Raw genomic sequence first — 16275 nt, forward strand, 5'->3', positions numbered from 1 at the left:
AAACACAACCTTTACACAACCAGAGAGAGCCTTCAATTCTCAGAGTATTAGTTCCAGCTGTTAAGACTCTGAGCAACTTCCAGGTAAGGACCAATGTGGCAAGGTGTTTACCATTTGATGGATTTTACGTCACAGGTAGTTTTACGAGGATGTGCATTCAATGTAATGGAATTTTCTGATGTTTCAAATGTTTATACACAACGGAATTTATGGTAACTTATTCCTATATTTTTGATTGGGTATGGTTATGCATGTACATATTTATATGTAGATATGCATACATATTTATATACCCATATATTTGTGTGTTGGTTTTTGTTGTTTGTAAAGCACTTTGTGACACTGTTAAAAAGTGCTATATAAATAAAGCTTTACTTACTTACTTACATTGTAACCAGTAGATCACAGAGCAAAACCACACTTTTCAAGCCCAGAATCAGTAGAGGTACATATTCAATATAATATACAACAACATCTCTACTTCTAGTAGTTTTCTAATAAATTATTCATTTAAAACTAAAACTAACCTGTTGTAAAATGTCTCTCGTGATATAAATGTTGCTTCACAATCACTGAAACTCATTACTGATGCTGTTCTGTAAATAGTTTCTAATAAATATAGCAACTTCTGATCAACCCATATCAATATCAGGCTTAAATTAACAACTTCGATCAGGCCCACCCATTCATAGTACAGCTACAGATAATTTAAGTGGTTGGTGTACTCGCTTATCCCCAATGAATAACTTAAGTAGGCTATTTAAATTTTTAATTTTCACTCACAGCGTCCATTTTGTGGTCATTTTCACTTTTTGGGCTTGTATTTGAACGAACTCCTCCCAGGGAATTTCTGGGATCTGCTTCAAAATTGGTCAGTACAGTCAAAAAATGGTGCTGAATAAACACTGTTCAATTTGTGACTGTACGTTGAAGGGCGTGTCCGTGGTCTGCCATCAAAGTTGGCCATTTTGAAGTCTGTGGTCATTTTCGGTGAATTTCCGCCTTGTATTTGAATGAACTCCTGCTAGGGAATTTATAAGATCTGCTTCAAAATTAGTCAATACAGTCAACATATGTTGCTGATTAAGAGTTGTGCGATTTGTGACTGTACATTGAAGGGGCGTGTCCGTGGTGTGCCGTCAAAGTTGGCCAGTTTGAATCGAATATCAAGCTGTGATGCCATTTCCGGCATTTCAGGTCTGCTATTTAAACCAACTCCTCCTACAGATTTGATCATATTGACTTCATATTCGATCACTGCAATCTAGACACATTGGTGATCACAAGTTAATCAAATATTCACTGTGCGTCAAACGGTGTGTCCATGGCGTGGTGCTGAATTTCCACCTTTCGCAGTGAAGAGTCTCTCTATGAAAGAGTAAGTCTTTTGCAGTGTCTGAAACTTAGACTTAGACTTGGACTTCTCTTTCTTGTTCCTTTTGGGATGACTCCTGTGGGGAAATTGAATTACCAGCAGCTTACAAAACACTTGTATAAAAAAATAAAATAAAGAGGTATAAAAAGTACAGTATAAGATAAACAATAAACTCTTAGCTAAATATAGAAGGTAAAACAATAAACAGTAAAACAATAAACTCTAAACTAACTATAAAAAGTAGACAATTAACAGTAAAACAATAAACTCTACATATATACAGTAGAGATAAGAATAAAAGTAACATAAGAATAAAATTCACCTTCAAAATCAGATAAATAAATGTACAGAACTGTATAGAGGATAAATATAGATAAATATATAGGACTGTATATGGCATTGTATTATTGTACAGTGGATAAAATACATTAGCAGAAATTAGCAGTTAAATTAAATTATTGCACTGAAGTGGTGGATAAAGTTGTTGCACAAAAAAAGAAAGAAAGAAAGAAGAGTGTCCAGGTATGTATGAGTAGATTGTTATTGTTATTGCACAGTGAGTGACTACCACTCCTTCATTTCTTTCTGTCTTCTTTACCCTATTTCCTCCTCCCCCCAAGTGAGGAGTTGTAGAGTATGATGGCATGAGGGACAAAGGAGTTCTTGAGTCTGTTGGTCCTACACTTGGGAAGGAGCAGTCTTCCACTGAACAGGCTCCTCTGGTTGTTGATGATGGTGTGGCTGGCATTGTCAATAATGTCCAGGAGTTTGTCCAGTGTCCTCCTGTCTGCCACCGCCACCAGTGAGTCCAGTTTCATGCCGACCACAGAGCCGGCCAGCCTGATCAGTTTATCCAGTCTTGAAACGTGTGACAATGAAGAGTGGTCTCCCTCAGCTCCTGGGATCAGGGCTTGTTGCGGGGTGACGTGAACATTTCATATTGTGGTCCGCACGTGTTACGACGGCACGTGACGCGGCCGCAGCAGGCCCCGAGTTGCATGGAGTGCGAGGTCCCGCCCAACGCTGCTTGCAGCTTTAATTAATAATTTTTTTAGTTGGCAAATGAGACTGATTTGCGTAATTACGTCACTTCATAACGGCAACAAGGGAAAATGGCTGCTCTTGTGTGAAGTAAACGCAACATTTTTCAACTTTCTGCAAAGATATATGTGACTTTTTTGCAACGAAAATGTGGGAATTATGAAATCATGCAAGCCCTGCATATTTTGCGCAGAAATCGGCAATTTATGCGGCGAAAGTGCTGCGTATTTGAAAAAATGCGAACTATGCGATCGCATAATCACGTTTTTCTGGAGGGACTGAATAAAGTTCTTTGGTGACACCACCTACAGTATAAAGAAGTGAATACAACGGCAATTCATTGATCTGTTGTCAATCTCATAACTAAACTATTAATACAGAACTCAGTTAATTAAAGTTATTAAAGTATGACAAGAGGGGAAGTGTGTGTGTGTGTGTGTGTGTGTGTGTGTGTGTGTTTCTGGGTGTGTGCTTAGCTGTCGACACTGTTAAGCTACATGAAGCTATTCATGCCCAGCTATGTTACCAGTCTGTAAGGAAGAGAGGTTGCGTTGGTGTGCTGCTTGTTAGCCAGATATTCCATGAGCCAGGTTAGGGAAAGTTGTGTTTCTGATGTCAGAAAGTCTTTGCTGTGCAGTCTGATGGCGTAGGAGGAGACAAGGTCACTCGGATCATTGTTTCGTTGCAGAGTTAGCAGTTAGCAAGTCAGCACTAACATGCATGTTGCTCCGTGCAGTCTTTGCGTGTTGCATCGGCAGGTCTGCTCCAAGCAAACCGCACTGAGGTCCAGAGAGCCATTGGGTCAGGTGAGGAAGAGGAGAAAAGAAAGGGGGGGGGGATGACCAAAGGTTTGGTTGCAGCTGGTCAACCACAGGAAGTGACCTGGGGGGACAAATGAATTTGTAAAGTTCCTGTGGTCCCAACAAAAATTGTGACCCAGATACTCTCTCAGTGGCCACCGCACAGCGTGGGAGCAAGGCATAGTTAATCTACATGCTCGGGTGTCAATCATCCAGTAACCAATCATTGAAAAGTTGACCCCATGACACACTTTGAATGACAGCCCCCTTCATTGCATAATGAAACAGAAATGCATAAAGCGATGTAAAAAGAAAATACATAAAGAAATATGTTTGGAGAAATGAATAAGGTATTAATGGAATGGGAAAACAATAAAGAGATAAATGGATAAATAAATAAATTTAAAAATGAATAAAATAACTAAGTAAATAAATACAGAAACAAAAGAAATATCAATTTATGTCAGTTTTTATGAATCAATTAATATCTACATTTATTTTTAACATTATTTTGTGCATTTAATGGCATATTACTTTATTTATTTATTGAATCATTTATTTCTCTTTGATTTTGTCATTGAGTCATAGAATAAAAAATAAATGTATTTCATCTCTTAAAGCATTTAACCAATATGCCATTTAGCCAGAAACACAATAGAAGGGCAAAAGATTCATGATGAAAATGAACAAAACTTACCGATGTAAGATGGAGGGAATGTTGTAATTCAAAGAGAGATATTACGGTCAATGAAAATGTACATTTAAGACAATATAAAATAATGTACAGAATCTACTGTACAAGAGATAAAGTTTATAAATGTGACAGGAATATATCCACCCTTCGCTCTGCAACAGGTCGAAAGTGAGCATACAGACTAAAAATGTGCTTATTAATATTATTTATGCATGCCTCTCTTGTCTCTGCCACGTTGAATACACACATCACAGTTACTCCATCATATGTCACACATTCAGTTGCACATTCATATAAAATCACCTGAATATTGGAATTGTTGTGTTTTCATTGCCTTAGAATAAGACATTTATAGCTACACTGCCATCCAGAGGCTAACTGCAGTAACTACAATAACAATAAGAAAAAATTGTATGAGCATAAACAGCTCAAAGACAGAGTGCAGTAACACAGCAGTTTGGGAGTTTTCTTCCTGACAAAATCTGCTTTATTACATAAAATCTGTATTTCTGATTGTTCACTGTGTAAAAAGTTTAAAGGTTGGGTCAGTAAGCCTTTGCACATCTATTTATTTTTTGTTCATTTTAAATGCACAGTAATACCTTGTCCTAGCTACCTAGCAGTAGCATAGCAATATGTGAATTATTATTACTATCTGCTACAATGGGCTCAGCTAATAATCCACAGATGAAGTCAGTCAGAGTTCCTAGTGGAGAACAAAATTCCTTTTGGGGTCTGTACAAAACAAAATGTTTTCTCAAATCTGGAGAGCAACCTTTGTAGGCCAGGGAATCTCTGCAGCTCTACAGAACTTCATTAAAATGTAGTTTTGAAACACATTTTTGTTTTATTAACACATTGCAGCTCTTGGAATTTGCATATTGATTCTGCGATTCACATATTGCGATTTCGATAATGTTTCAATTAATTGTGCAGCCCTATAACTAACAACCAAATTCTATGGGACAAATGCGCCCGTCAATGTACGTCCACTAAAAGTCCTTGTTTTTTTGCCCTGACAGGCTCAGGTTGTTAATGTCTGACAGATATAAGATCTTTTGTTTAACCAGAAACAGCAGTAATATCACTAACGCTCGCCATATGATGTTGAATGTCATCATAATCATAACTTCATTCAAAGTGGACAGAAACTCTTTGTTAGTCTTTCCACTGTTCCAACAATCGCCAACTCTGCTTTGGTTGAAATAAATTGATTCACCGATGTAGATAAGATGAACAGCAGGTTCAGTGGCTGGCCTCAGTTGTACACCGATGGACTTACCTGCACTAAAATGCATGTGCTGCCAGACAAACAAACCACAAAGAGGGTGCGATAGCAGCACAAATGATAGACCCGACTGAACTGACCTTCCCAATACCAACAGAAGTCTCTTTACATATTTGATCTACACTATGTTTTGGTCATAACTTCATTAGATGTATACGTTTTTGTGTGTCAATACAGATCATTCACATTCCCTGATATTTAAACATCTTGATACAATTTTTGACCTTTTTACTTTTACTTTCACCAATACAGAGAATACAGTGCATATGTAATCAATAAGGTATATAGTACCATAAGAAAACATGGTGGAAATGAATGGAATAGAATTTAAAAAAATAAAAACAAAGCATGATCCATCTAATTTTTCATGAATTTTACATTGTATAGCAAGCCAATTACCTTAACTTAATTTAAATAGACCCCATCATGTTTTGAGCATCTTTACTTTTTCCATATTACCTATTCTGTGTTTCCAGACACTTTCTTGGGAGGTTCAGTTTTTTCCCAATCCCTTGTTATTTGCTTCAGCGCTGTAATTCTCAGAATCCAAAGAAAATAATTCTTTTTTTTGTAGGCTTTGGGGTGTTCCCAAAAGTATATTGTTTCTCTAAGTTCAACACTCACAAAATCTGTTCTACTGTGTGTAAAGTATCTAACCAATGGGTTTGTATTTTTTACATGTAAAGAAAATGTGTGTATGGTCAGCATTATTTTCCCCACATTCCCTCCAGCAACTGGAATTGTTTTGTGTATACTTGGATGGTGTTGCAAAGTATCTTATATTCATCTTCCTAGCATATTCCTGCCAATAGGGTGCTCTTATATAGAAGAAAATAACTCTGAATCCACTCATTACCAGATATAGTTGTTTTCAGTTCCTTCTCCCATTTATCTTTAACATAGAATAAGTTTTCCATTTTATTGTCCAGAAGTATTTGGTACCAGTTGTGTTTTTCTGGTTATGGCTTTACCATGTATCAAAGAAGAGGGGGAGGTCTTCAATTAGCATTTTTTCTCTCAAATAGTTATAGAAGTGATTTATTTTATTTTATTTAACCAATCCCTGTATATTCTGCACAATCTTACGTTTTTGTCCAGTCACTGCAACGTTTCTGCAAATTTGACCAATCATTATAGTTTCTGGCAAGTTTTACCAATCATATCAGTCCCCTGCTCAAAACGTTGAGCCATATTTTACCAAACTACTAGTTGTTGCTTTCGATTTTTAATGAATTATTCAAAAATGTAATTTGCAAAACAAATCCTAAAAACATTGCAACATGCAGTCCGAAAAAAGGCCCTTAGTTTCCCATGTCTTGAAAATATTATCAGTACAGTTTGGAGTAAAATCTGGGTCCCTTAATGTTTCTTTTAAACAGATAGTTTGTTGTTCCCTGACTTTGGCTGTGTTATATGTTCCTCACCAGATTTTAAATGTGTTATCTATAGAATTGTGTGTTTAGATCTGTCATTCTTTTAGCTGGAGAAAAGCAAAGTGCTGAGTGCTTACACTAAATTGAACTCAATGAGCTTCTATTTGGGACATTTCTCATGATTTATTCATATTAAAATTGTTTTTACCTGTGCTGCATAATAATAATTAATTAATTGTTGTAGCCTAATGCAAGCCCCCTTCCTTTCCCCTTTCTTTTTTTGTAGAATTTTGAGTGCGACTCTACGCTTCTTTCCGTCCCATATAATTTTTCTCAGCATCTCCTCCCAAACAATAAAACATGTAGGTATAACAGGTTCGGAAATAGAAACAGAAAATGTGGCAAAATATTAATTTTAATAATGTAATTTCTTTTAACAAGTCATGCCTCATACTCTTCCAACAACAAATGGATACAACAACCTCACATTCATTCTATGAAGAAAAACATCTCTAGCTGAAAACAGATGTATTAAATAACAGCAAACCCTGGAAACAAAACTGCATTAAAAACACCATCAATTTAGTTCAGAAATTAAATGTAGTATAATGTCAAAAATGTAGGCTGAACATAGTCTAGATAACAAACAAAAACAACAGCTCTACTGAAACTAAATCATTTTCATATGAAAAGCTATTGTAGGCAATTATGGAAAATAAACTCATGAGTTGGTGGTGCAGCCCTCCTCCTCTTCCTCTTCTTCGACCTTGTGGAATATCTTTCCATCAGCCTGCCTCATCCATCTCAGCTTGACGTCTTCACTCACGCCATGGTCCTTCAGTCTCTGATTAATCTGAGAAGCAGAAATATTTATTGTCTCAATGTGTTTAATGAAGTTTACTTTTATCAGGATGTGGGTCTGTTGCCTTTTGTGCTCATTTGAATTTGAACCTCACTGTCAGTTTGACTAGGTGACACTGACATATAGTATGTGTTACAACAAAGGGAAAATGCCTCAAAAAGGTTTTTCAGCTCTAGTTTTATTATAACTCTTAATTCACACTCAGTAATAGCTCCTTATTACTTTTAATGTGAATCTTGGCTCTGTGCCTGTGCAGTATAAGACTCTGCTCTGTTAGCAGGCTATAGTGTATATTTAGGTCTATAATCCAACGTGCATGTGCTGTAACATATTTCCAGGAGGTTATTGCTTAATGTGTCCTCACTTGTCTTTTTTGTTTGTTAATTTGAGATAGTACAAAGCCCCAGAAGGACTGCAGGCTCGGGCCCCATGACTATCTAGTGTAGATTGGAATGGATCTCACCCTTGTCTCTGTGTCTGCCTCTGTTACTGCGCCTGTCTCCTTTCTACTTTTTCCACTTTGTTTCTACCCCCTACATTACCTCAATACCTCAGATCCAGTGTGTCAGTCTATCTGTCCACCAGATGGCCTCATTGGTTTTGATTGGAGCAGTTTCCCCTTCATTCATTTCTCTTTGCATATTGAGGCTATAGTCATCCTGTTTCTTGTGCCAGTCTGTGTTACTGTCAGAGGTGAAAGGTGTATTTATGCAGTAAAGGAAGCACTACCCCAGTGACTGAAGGAAATGTACAGAAACATTATCAGCAAAATAAGTGTGAACCTATTGTTTTTAGATATGGTATATTTTTATGTTAATTATTTCTGAGGTAAGCACCATATTTACATTTTTGCTAAATTTACAAAGTAACTTGTAACTATATCTTACCAGTTAATAACATTAATACAATATAACACTCTTAAACATAGTAAAGTAGAATAAGGTACCAATAACAATGTACCTGAGTACTTAAACATCCCCTCCAGGAATGTATTAAGACATATACAAATAGCCTGTTTGGAACAATAATGTTAGTCTGATATGTTTATGTTTACAAAAAAAGAGTTTAATTTCCACATATATATATATAAAATCCTTAAAAAGTGATCTACCTCTTTAAAAACTTACTTTTGGACACTAGTCAACAATCTAACACTTGATTAACTAATTGATGCATACTGGCACAATAGGAGCGGGATTGTTACTCCATTGAAGGTGACCCACTCCCTCTGTAGACAGAATAGCTCATTCTAAGGTAAGAAAAACACAACAATTCCTATATTCAAGTGTTTATAGACTAATGATTACATACCTATATATATTATATTCCATTTCCACCAATAGATCTTCCTAAATGTTACACACTGGACCTTTAAAGGCTAGTACACAAAACAGCAAAGCAAAGCAAACGTCAGGGGGCCCCTTCAAGGGATAGGATCTACCAGCCACCATACCAGGCAGACAACACCGCAATCCCACCAGAACAGTAGATGCATAGCCTCCTGCATTATATAGATCTGAAGCCTTATAAGATATAGTAGGGGGGTTTTAAATCAGAATAAAAATAAATCTAAATAAAATGAAAAGCAATGAAATTATATTTATGGTAAGTAAGGGTCCTGGGTTGGGTACTTCCCCTGTCATATGCATCCTTTTGGAAAGAAATTCATGTTTATTTTTATTTGGAAGACTGGAAAAAAAATGAATGCTTAATGTTAGGAAAAGACACCAACAACTGTTGGTAGGAGCCAGTATAAAAACAGTGCTCTTCTGTGTCAAAGTTTGACACTTCGCCCAACCATACACCACAACCTTGCACTCACTGCCTCACCATACCTTTACTTTTGCTTCTCAGAGACAAGTGGTTGCTTGTCAAGAAATCCAACACATTAGTGGTTATTAAAGTTTGAACAGAGCATTAAAGCAGTCCATTTGTATCTCTCTGCATTATGCTCATACATCATTACCTTCTGTAAGACGACTTTCTCCATCTCTTCCAGGTCCCTCGAGGTGCCTGTATTAGTCAGAACCACCCGCACTACCTGCTTCTTCACTGGCACTTTTGAGGAAACAGATTTATATTACAAAATAAATATTGAATTAATACATTTTTTTGTGTATATTGAATTTATGAAAACAATTGTAGACCTCAGCTCACCATCGTAACAGACAAAGAACCAACGAGTGCTGCAAGGCCATTCCTCCCATTTGCCAGAATACGAAGTCACACATGGTTCAAGTAAACCACCATTTGGTTGATTTGTATCAGTATTCCAGTTACTGAATGAATGTGCGCTCCCATCCGACCATTTCCATGAGTCTCTGTAGAGGCCGATCCACAGGTCTCTGCCCCCAGTTATCTGTTCGTTCTCAGTTTGGTTCCTCACACTGGCCAGGTCAGTGTAGTGCTCCCTGCAGTAGCTCTGGGCCTCAGTCCAGGTCTTGGACTCATTCACAAAGACGAAGTCTGAATATTTTTTATCATACATCATTTTTACATAAATTACATAAATAATAAAATTTAAACTCAATTCAAATCATATAATGTTCAATTTATTGCACAAATTAGGAGATTTCTTCAACTTTTCAGCCCTCATAGTTATAACACCTTTTCTCATTTCTCTCTTTCAGCTACTTCATACATAGTAGCGGGCTATTATTAGAAGTTTTACAGTATTCATGAATTTGCAGCAGGCAATGTGTTAATTTTGGTGGATTGAGCTGGTTCCATCTTTTGACAGAAAAAAGCTTGAACCCATAAATTGTAACTTGCCGCTATATTTTGATCTCCTATTGGGGAAGTAAACATGTGCCTGTGAACATAATGATTACTACAGTAATGTTAACTCAGCAGGTTGAAACTATCCAGGCAGCTGATCATCTGCAGGGGTTTGGTTGATCCAACTATACAACCATGCAAACTACATCTAAGCAAACATGAGCTGTGAGCCCCCTATTGACACCCTATTCCTCCCACTATCTCTGTGTATTTAGACTTAGACAGTCAGCAACTAAGACCAGCTTCTTACCTGAACAGACCACACCAGCGTCTTCACCGTGTCCACAGTTGTGTGTCCCAAATCTTCCATGCTGACACTCAGTTAGAGACCCTTCACTTCCTGAACAGGCCACATCATCAAGCCAGATTTGTCCAGTTCCTTGACCAAAGTGGGCTGAGTGAGGGGCACTCAGAGCCGTACCACAGCCCAACTCTCTGCACACCACATTAGCATCATTTAAGTCCCAGCTGTCATCACAGACTGTTCCCCAGGTATCACTGTGATACATTTCAACTCTTCCAGAGCACTGAGTAGACCCAGACCCAGTTAATCTGATCTGCACATCTATGAGGCACATAAGACATATTTTACACACACTATATATGGAAGAAAATGGTTGAGCTTCTAAATTACCTGTAGGTTTTTGCCGGTAATGTTTAGAGCACTGCAAGAGGAGGTTGCTTGTTACAATTTAGACATATTAACCTTCAGTTAGCTAAGGCAAAGCTTCAAATCTGCAGGGGTTTTCTCGTTGATCCAACTACACCCTGCTAACTACATCTAAACCAGTGGTTCTCAAACCTTTTTGCATGCCCCTCTTCAGAAATCAAAAACGTTTGTGCCCAACACTCCACAACCTTTAGGAAATATTAATGATCATAGGGGAACCAAAACTAATAAAAAAGGATCCAAGTTAGATTTTAGTGAAATAACAGTCATAACAATAGTATCTGCGGCCTTCCGGGCCCCTGAGGTTCAGGGACCCTGGGACAGTTGACCACACTCGCCTAATTGGTAATGCAGCTTTGGTTGGGGCCCCTCAGCTTTGAGCATCAGTTGAATCAGCAAAATCTAAATAAAAATAAACTGTCTTCTCACCTGAACAGACCACACCAGCGTCCTCACTGTGTCCACAGTTGTGTGTCCCAAATCCTTGGTGCGAACACTTAAATAAAGACCTTTCACTTCCTGAACAGCCCAAATTATCAAGCCAGATTGGTCCGGTTCCTCGACCAAAGTGTGCTGACTGAGGGGCACTCAGAACCGGACCACAGCCCAACTGTCTGCACACCACCTTAGCATCATTTAAGTCCCAGCTGTCATCACAGACTGTTCCCCAGGTATTATTGTAATAGATTTCAACTCTTCCAGAACACCTAGTAGACCCAGACCCAGCTAATCTGATCTGACCACCTATAAAGTACATAAAACATATTTTACACTCATCATATACAGCATGGAAAACTACTGCAATTGTATAGAATTTAAAAGAGAATGGATGGACCTGCAGGAGGTAACATGTCTCACGCACAGTTCATTAAACAGCCACAAATCCTCAGCTCCTAACCATCCAAAACATATGCATCTATGTTTACAACCTTACCTCAAGGTACCCTCAAATTACAAAAAGAAAACTCTTATAATCACTACAATTATTCATCACTTACTTTTCCTTACAATATTCATACAGTTTCTTTTAATTACTATAGTTAAGGTTCAAACCCTGATGCGGGTAAATTTCTTATTATCATTATAAGTTCAACTACATTTCAACTACATTTTTTTTCTTACCTCTGTAGCAGACAAATGGCTTTGTTTGATTGCAAATATCATCGGCCCATGTCCCTCCATTATCCATTGCAACACAGTTCTCATATCCCCCAATGTTATTGGGTTCACCACTCTTCCAGTTTCTGAACTCTGCTTCTCCTTCACCATAGTAACCCTCCATTTTCAGTGACCACCTCCAGCTGTTGCCATTGTGCAGTGACAGTCCTATCCAGACTTGATGATAACTACTTGTAAGTTCAATGAGCTGGGCCAAGTCTTGGTCATTATGTAATGAGGCCAGGTCGGTGTACTTCTCCCTGCAGTAGCTCTGAGCTTCAGTCCAGGTTTTTTCCTTTTCAACCAGGATGTAGTGATGAGGAAAACCCCCAGGTAGGAAACACAATCCTGTGGCAATGATAGACATATGCACATTTGGATGCATTTAGTCAGTTTGTACAGTTCAGGCAGTGATTTCGAGCTGCACTACATACACATGTGACATGCATTGCTCTCCACAATCAAAACAGCTATTCCTTAAAATATCCAGAATATGTCAGTGGAAAACTCATTTTAATTTCTTTATTTGTTTAAAATTACAAAACTAAACTACATACCTGATACGACTGTGAAGAGAAATGTGTTCCCTTCCATGATGTGTGACTCCACAGCTCACTTGCACCTAGCACATAATGAGGTGATAACTGATGAAAGCAGGGCATCTCTTTTTCACTTTTGAATGATGTCTAACATAATCCTGTTATTTAAATATTTTGTATACATTGTTTTTGGACAGCTGGGTTTGCATCCAGACATGAGAGTGAAGAAAATAAGCGTCTATACCAAAATTATTTAGAACCATTACAACCATCAAATGCTGTCCTCACTGCTTTATCATTAAAAACAATCCTCATAACTACAACATGAACTAACATTTAACCAAACCAAACCAAACAAGAAAAAATGCTAATTGCAAACTTCTCTTATCTTGGAAGACCAGATCAATGAGTTGTTGGACAGTAAGTCTTGCTGCCATAAATCTCAGTCACTGAAATAGCAGCTCAGGTACCTTTATAGTCATTGTCTCTTTGTGTTATGTAAGTTTCTGTTTACGGTGTCTAGTGTGTTTTTGGTAATGTATGAGTTACTGGTGAGCCTGTATATTCTACAAAAGTCAAGGTCATTATGAGTCAACTATCAAAATAACAGGATATAGTGCTGTGAATAATCTTTTTAAAGTCCTCTGGTTGAACCTGAGCTGAGTTTATTCATATGCAGTTGATTAATTTCTTGATCATAGCCACACAAATCCGTCAAAACCATGCAACTACCCTTATTTGCTACCTAAACAACAACATGACTATTTTTAGTTCAGATAATATATTAAAATAGATATTATTAATTAGGAACAATTATCACATATTATATGTTATAACTGAAGCCTTACCCTGGTTATGTTGTGTAGTCTTCACTGACTACAGCGCTGACCTGGTGGAAAAGAAGTGTCGGTGTATTTTCTGTACAAGTGACATCTGATCAGTGCTGTCCTTTCACAAAATATGTATATATACCTTATTTGCTTATGATCCATGAGAAAAAAAAGACCCTTCTCTCTGACTGACCTCTTCATGAGTATCACAGGAATCACACGTAAGTACATTTTTGTTTAGTCAAAACACTGCGGCTCTCCAAGGAGACCATTTGAATAATTAGTCAACCATATAAGTCATTTTGAAGAGCTGTCCAGATTTGATGCGCGTTCGCCATATTTGGAAGACTTTACTACTTGACTGTAACCCATTTAATTCTGAACTGATTTTCATGAAATTTAGTTTGTTACCAAATTGAACCGGATACTGGTTACTTATAAGAATTAATGCAGTCACTGGGGATGGATCTAATCAGCTCTATACCAAAAAACAGAGCCACCACTTGGAAAAATGCTGGATGGACAGACAACATATTCAAAACAGGCACTGATAAAAAAAATGTTTTTAAACAGCTGGACCTGAACTTTGACGGAAATACAGAATGAAAACAATGAACACACATACACTAGTATGGCTGAGCATGTTGGCCTGCAAATTACTGTCTAACCAGGAAACTGGCAAGAAAAACAGTGCGGGAAAAGTGATTTACCTATGTTGAATTAGATGTTTTCCTGTAGACAAATTTCACATTTCACAGAAACAAGCAACCAATTAGCTTTATAACAATCTTTATAGAGAAAATTGGAGAAACTGACAACAGGTAAAATTCTAAATAGTTTACACTTGATGTTGCCTATTCATAGGTGCTGCCTGCATGTCTCAGTGGAAGTTGTGGCTATTCAGAGGGTTCATTTTTTGGCATAGAGCTGATTAGCTCTGCCTTTCTCTTTTCCACAGGATCCCGTCATCGGCAGACAGTGACCTTCCAATATCCACTTGTACCTCTCTGAAGACATCATTGATCATATTATGAAAAGTATGTAAGTAAAGCTTTATTTATATAGCACTTTTATAGCACAGCGTTATAAAGATATAAACACACAAACCTCCAACTGACCACCTCTTCCGCAGTGTCCAGGGTGACAGTTTTCCTAATAAGCTTATCCAGCCTCTTGGCATCACCCTCTTTGATGCTGCTCCCCCAGCATACCACTGCAAACAGCACTGCACTGACCACCACATGAACATGTTTAACAGAGTCCTGCACATTCCAAAAGACCTGATGGCTCTGGCCCCTCTTGTACAGGACATCTCACCAGTCCAGTCCAGTTTATTGTCCAAGTGCACCCCTAGGTACTTGTAGCTCTGGACCACCTCCACGTCCTCTCCTTGGATGTAAATAGAAGATGGGGGGCCCAGTCCTCCTAAAATCCACCACCATCTCTTTTGTTTTGCTGATGTTGAGTAGCAGATGGTTCTGCGCACACCACTTAACAAAACTGTCCACAGGGCCTCTGTAGTCTGTGTCCTGTCCTCCACTAACACAGCCAACATAAGCGGAATCATCTGCATACTTATGCAGATGGCAGGTGTCTGTGCTGTGCCTGAAGTCAGAGGTATAGATGTTGAAGAGGAAGGGGGGGACTCCTTGAGCTTCCTCTGCACCAGCTTCAGTTCTTCTTTGTCACCAGAGAAGGGCCTTTGGGTCACTTGTAATCCAAGCCTTATTGCTGGGAAAACACCAAACCCCCCCTAGTAGGTACAGTATTCTCCACACAGAAGTTAATGTAATCTGAGATGCAATGTGAAAGACCCTCAATATCCTCCCAAAGTTACTCACAGTCCTGCAAAGCCTCATCAGCCTCATGGCAGTAGCTCAATGAGTAGGGACTTGGCGGGTCGCCGGTTCAAGTCCCACAAAAAAGGGAGTGTGGACTGGTAGCTGGAGAGGTGCCAGTTTCATCTCCTGTGCTCTGCCGAGGTGCCATTGAGCAAGACAACCTAACCCCAAAACCTGCTCATGGGGTGCTATTAACCTTGCAGCCCCATCACTCCATCTCTCTCCTCTTTGCATGTCCACAACTGCATGGAGTGTGCATTTCAGCCTGTGTGTGTATAAAAAGAGTGAAAAGAACAATTTCCCCTAGGGGATCAATAAAGTATATCTTCTTCTATCCATCTCCTGACAGTCCTCATAGTCACAGAGTGCTGCTGAACTGCCAACTCTACCAGCGGAAAAAAACAACTAGTAGGTTTAGATGCATCCTTGCCAGGTTTCCTTATCGGAATCACGACTGCTTATTTCCATGCATTTGGTAATCTTCCCTCCTCCCACACTCTTATAAAGCTGCAGTGTCTTCAAGACTTTTTTATTGCTCTTAGCATCTCTGCCAAATAATCTGTTTGCTCCCTCCTGTGCAACACACCCAGATGCTGACTCATTGTACTTCTCTTTTGCCCTTCTTCTGATAGATTTTCAGAACTATGTACCTTCGCAAATGACTTGGCCATGATTGCTGCCTTATCCCTACTGGAGACTTCTGTTTCCTCTTCAGATGTCATAACTGGAGAGTCCCACTCCCTTCTGTCTCCTCCCATCCTGTCATTCCCCATACCTTTCCCACAGGTGCTTCTTTCTATTTTGTTGCAAAAATTGTTTAGCGCGACATACTCTACCACTGCCTGTGCCTTTTCTGAATGCTCTGTGTTTGTTTCTTATAGCCTGATGACACTCTTTTTCCACCACGCTAAAGTTTTCTGTTCATCCTATTTTTACTCCTGGGTAAAATCACTTAACTTCTGGAACTTATCCCAGTCAGCTTTTCCAAATACACACTTTGAGACTCCACCACCTGATTTCACTTCC

At 38.5% G+C, this 16275-nt stretch overlaps 2 protein-coding genes across 3 annotated transcripts in view; both read right to left on the reverse strand.

Annotated features, from left to right (window-relative positions):
• Window positions 1-13623, reverse strand: part of LOC127357009 (uncharacterized) — a 39020-nt gene extending 25397 nt beyond the window's left edge. Inside the window, exon 1 of the mRNA XM_051389156.1 lies at window positions 13551-13623. The gene's annotated coding sequence lies outside the window, so the exon portion shown is untranslated. The remainder of the gene's footprint in view (window positions 1-13550) is intronic.
• LOC127356994 (deleted in malignant brain tumors 1 protein-like) lies at window positions 6979-13515 on the reverse strand. 2 transcript variants are annotated; one of them, XM_051389130.1, is made up of 8 exons: window positions 13427-13515; window positions 12597-12661; window positions 12004-12387; window positions 11311-11625; window positions 10462-10776; window positions 9591-9899; window positions 9400-9491; window positions 6979-7424 (listed from the first exon to the last, which is right to left on the reverse strand). In XM_051389130.1, the coding sequence occupies exons 2-8, from the start codon at window positions 12631-12633 to the stop codon at window positions 7293-7295; spliced, it is 1584 nt and encodes a 527-aa protein (XP_051245090.1). In that variant the 5' UTR covers window positions 12634-12661; window positions 13427-13515; the 3' UTR covers window positions 6979-7292. The 2 variants fall into 2 exon arrangements, with proteins under 2 accessions (XP_051245090.1, XP_051245091.1); XM_051389131.1 differs by lacking the exon at window positions 10462-10776.
• Window positions 13624-16275: the final 2652 nt, after the last annotated feature.

This window comes from Dicentrarchus labrax, unplaced genomic scaffold (genome assembly GCF_905237075.1).
Source record: "Dicentrarchus labrax unplaced genomic scaffold, dlabrax2021, whole genome shotgun sequence".
NCBI lineage: Eukaryota > Metazoa > Chordata > Actinopteri > Moronidae > Dicentrarchus > Dicentrarchus labrax.

What these genes read in the sequence shown, in the direction of transcription:
- LOC127356994 (XM_051389130.1), bottom strand. Translation starts at nt 12,633, where the DNA reads ATGGAAGGGAACACATTTCTCTTCACAGTCGTATCAG. An exon ending in CGCTGGTGTGGTCTGTTCAG is followed by an intron (nt 10,777 to 11,310) that starts GTGAGAAGACAG and finishes TGTGCCTCATAG; the next exon opens with ATGTGCAGATCAGATTAACT. An exon ending in GTTCTTTGTCTGTTACGATG is followed by an intron (nt 9,492 to 9,590) that starts GTGAGCTGAGGT and finishes TTTCCTCAAAAG; the next exon opens with TGCCAGTGAAGAAGCAGGTA.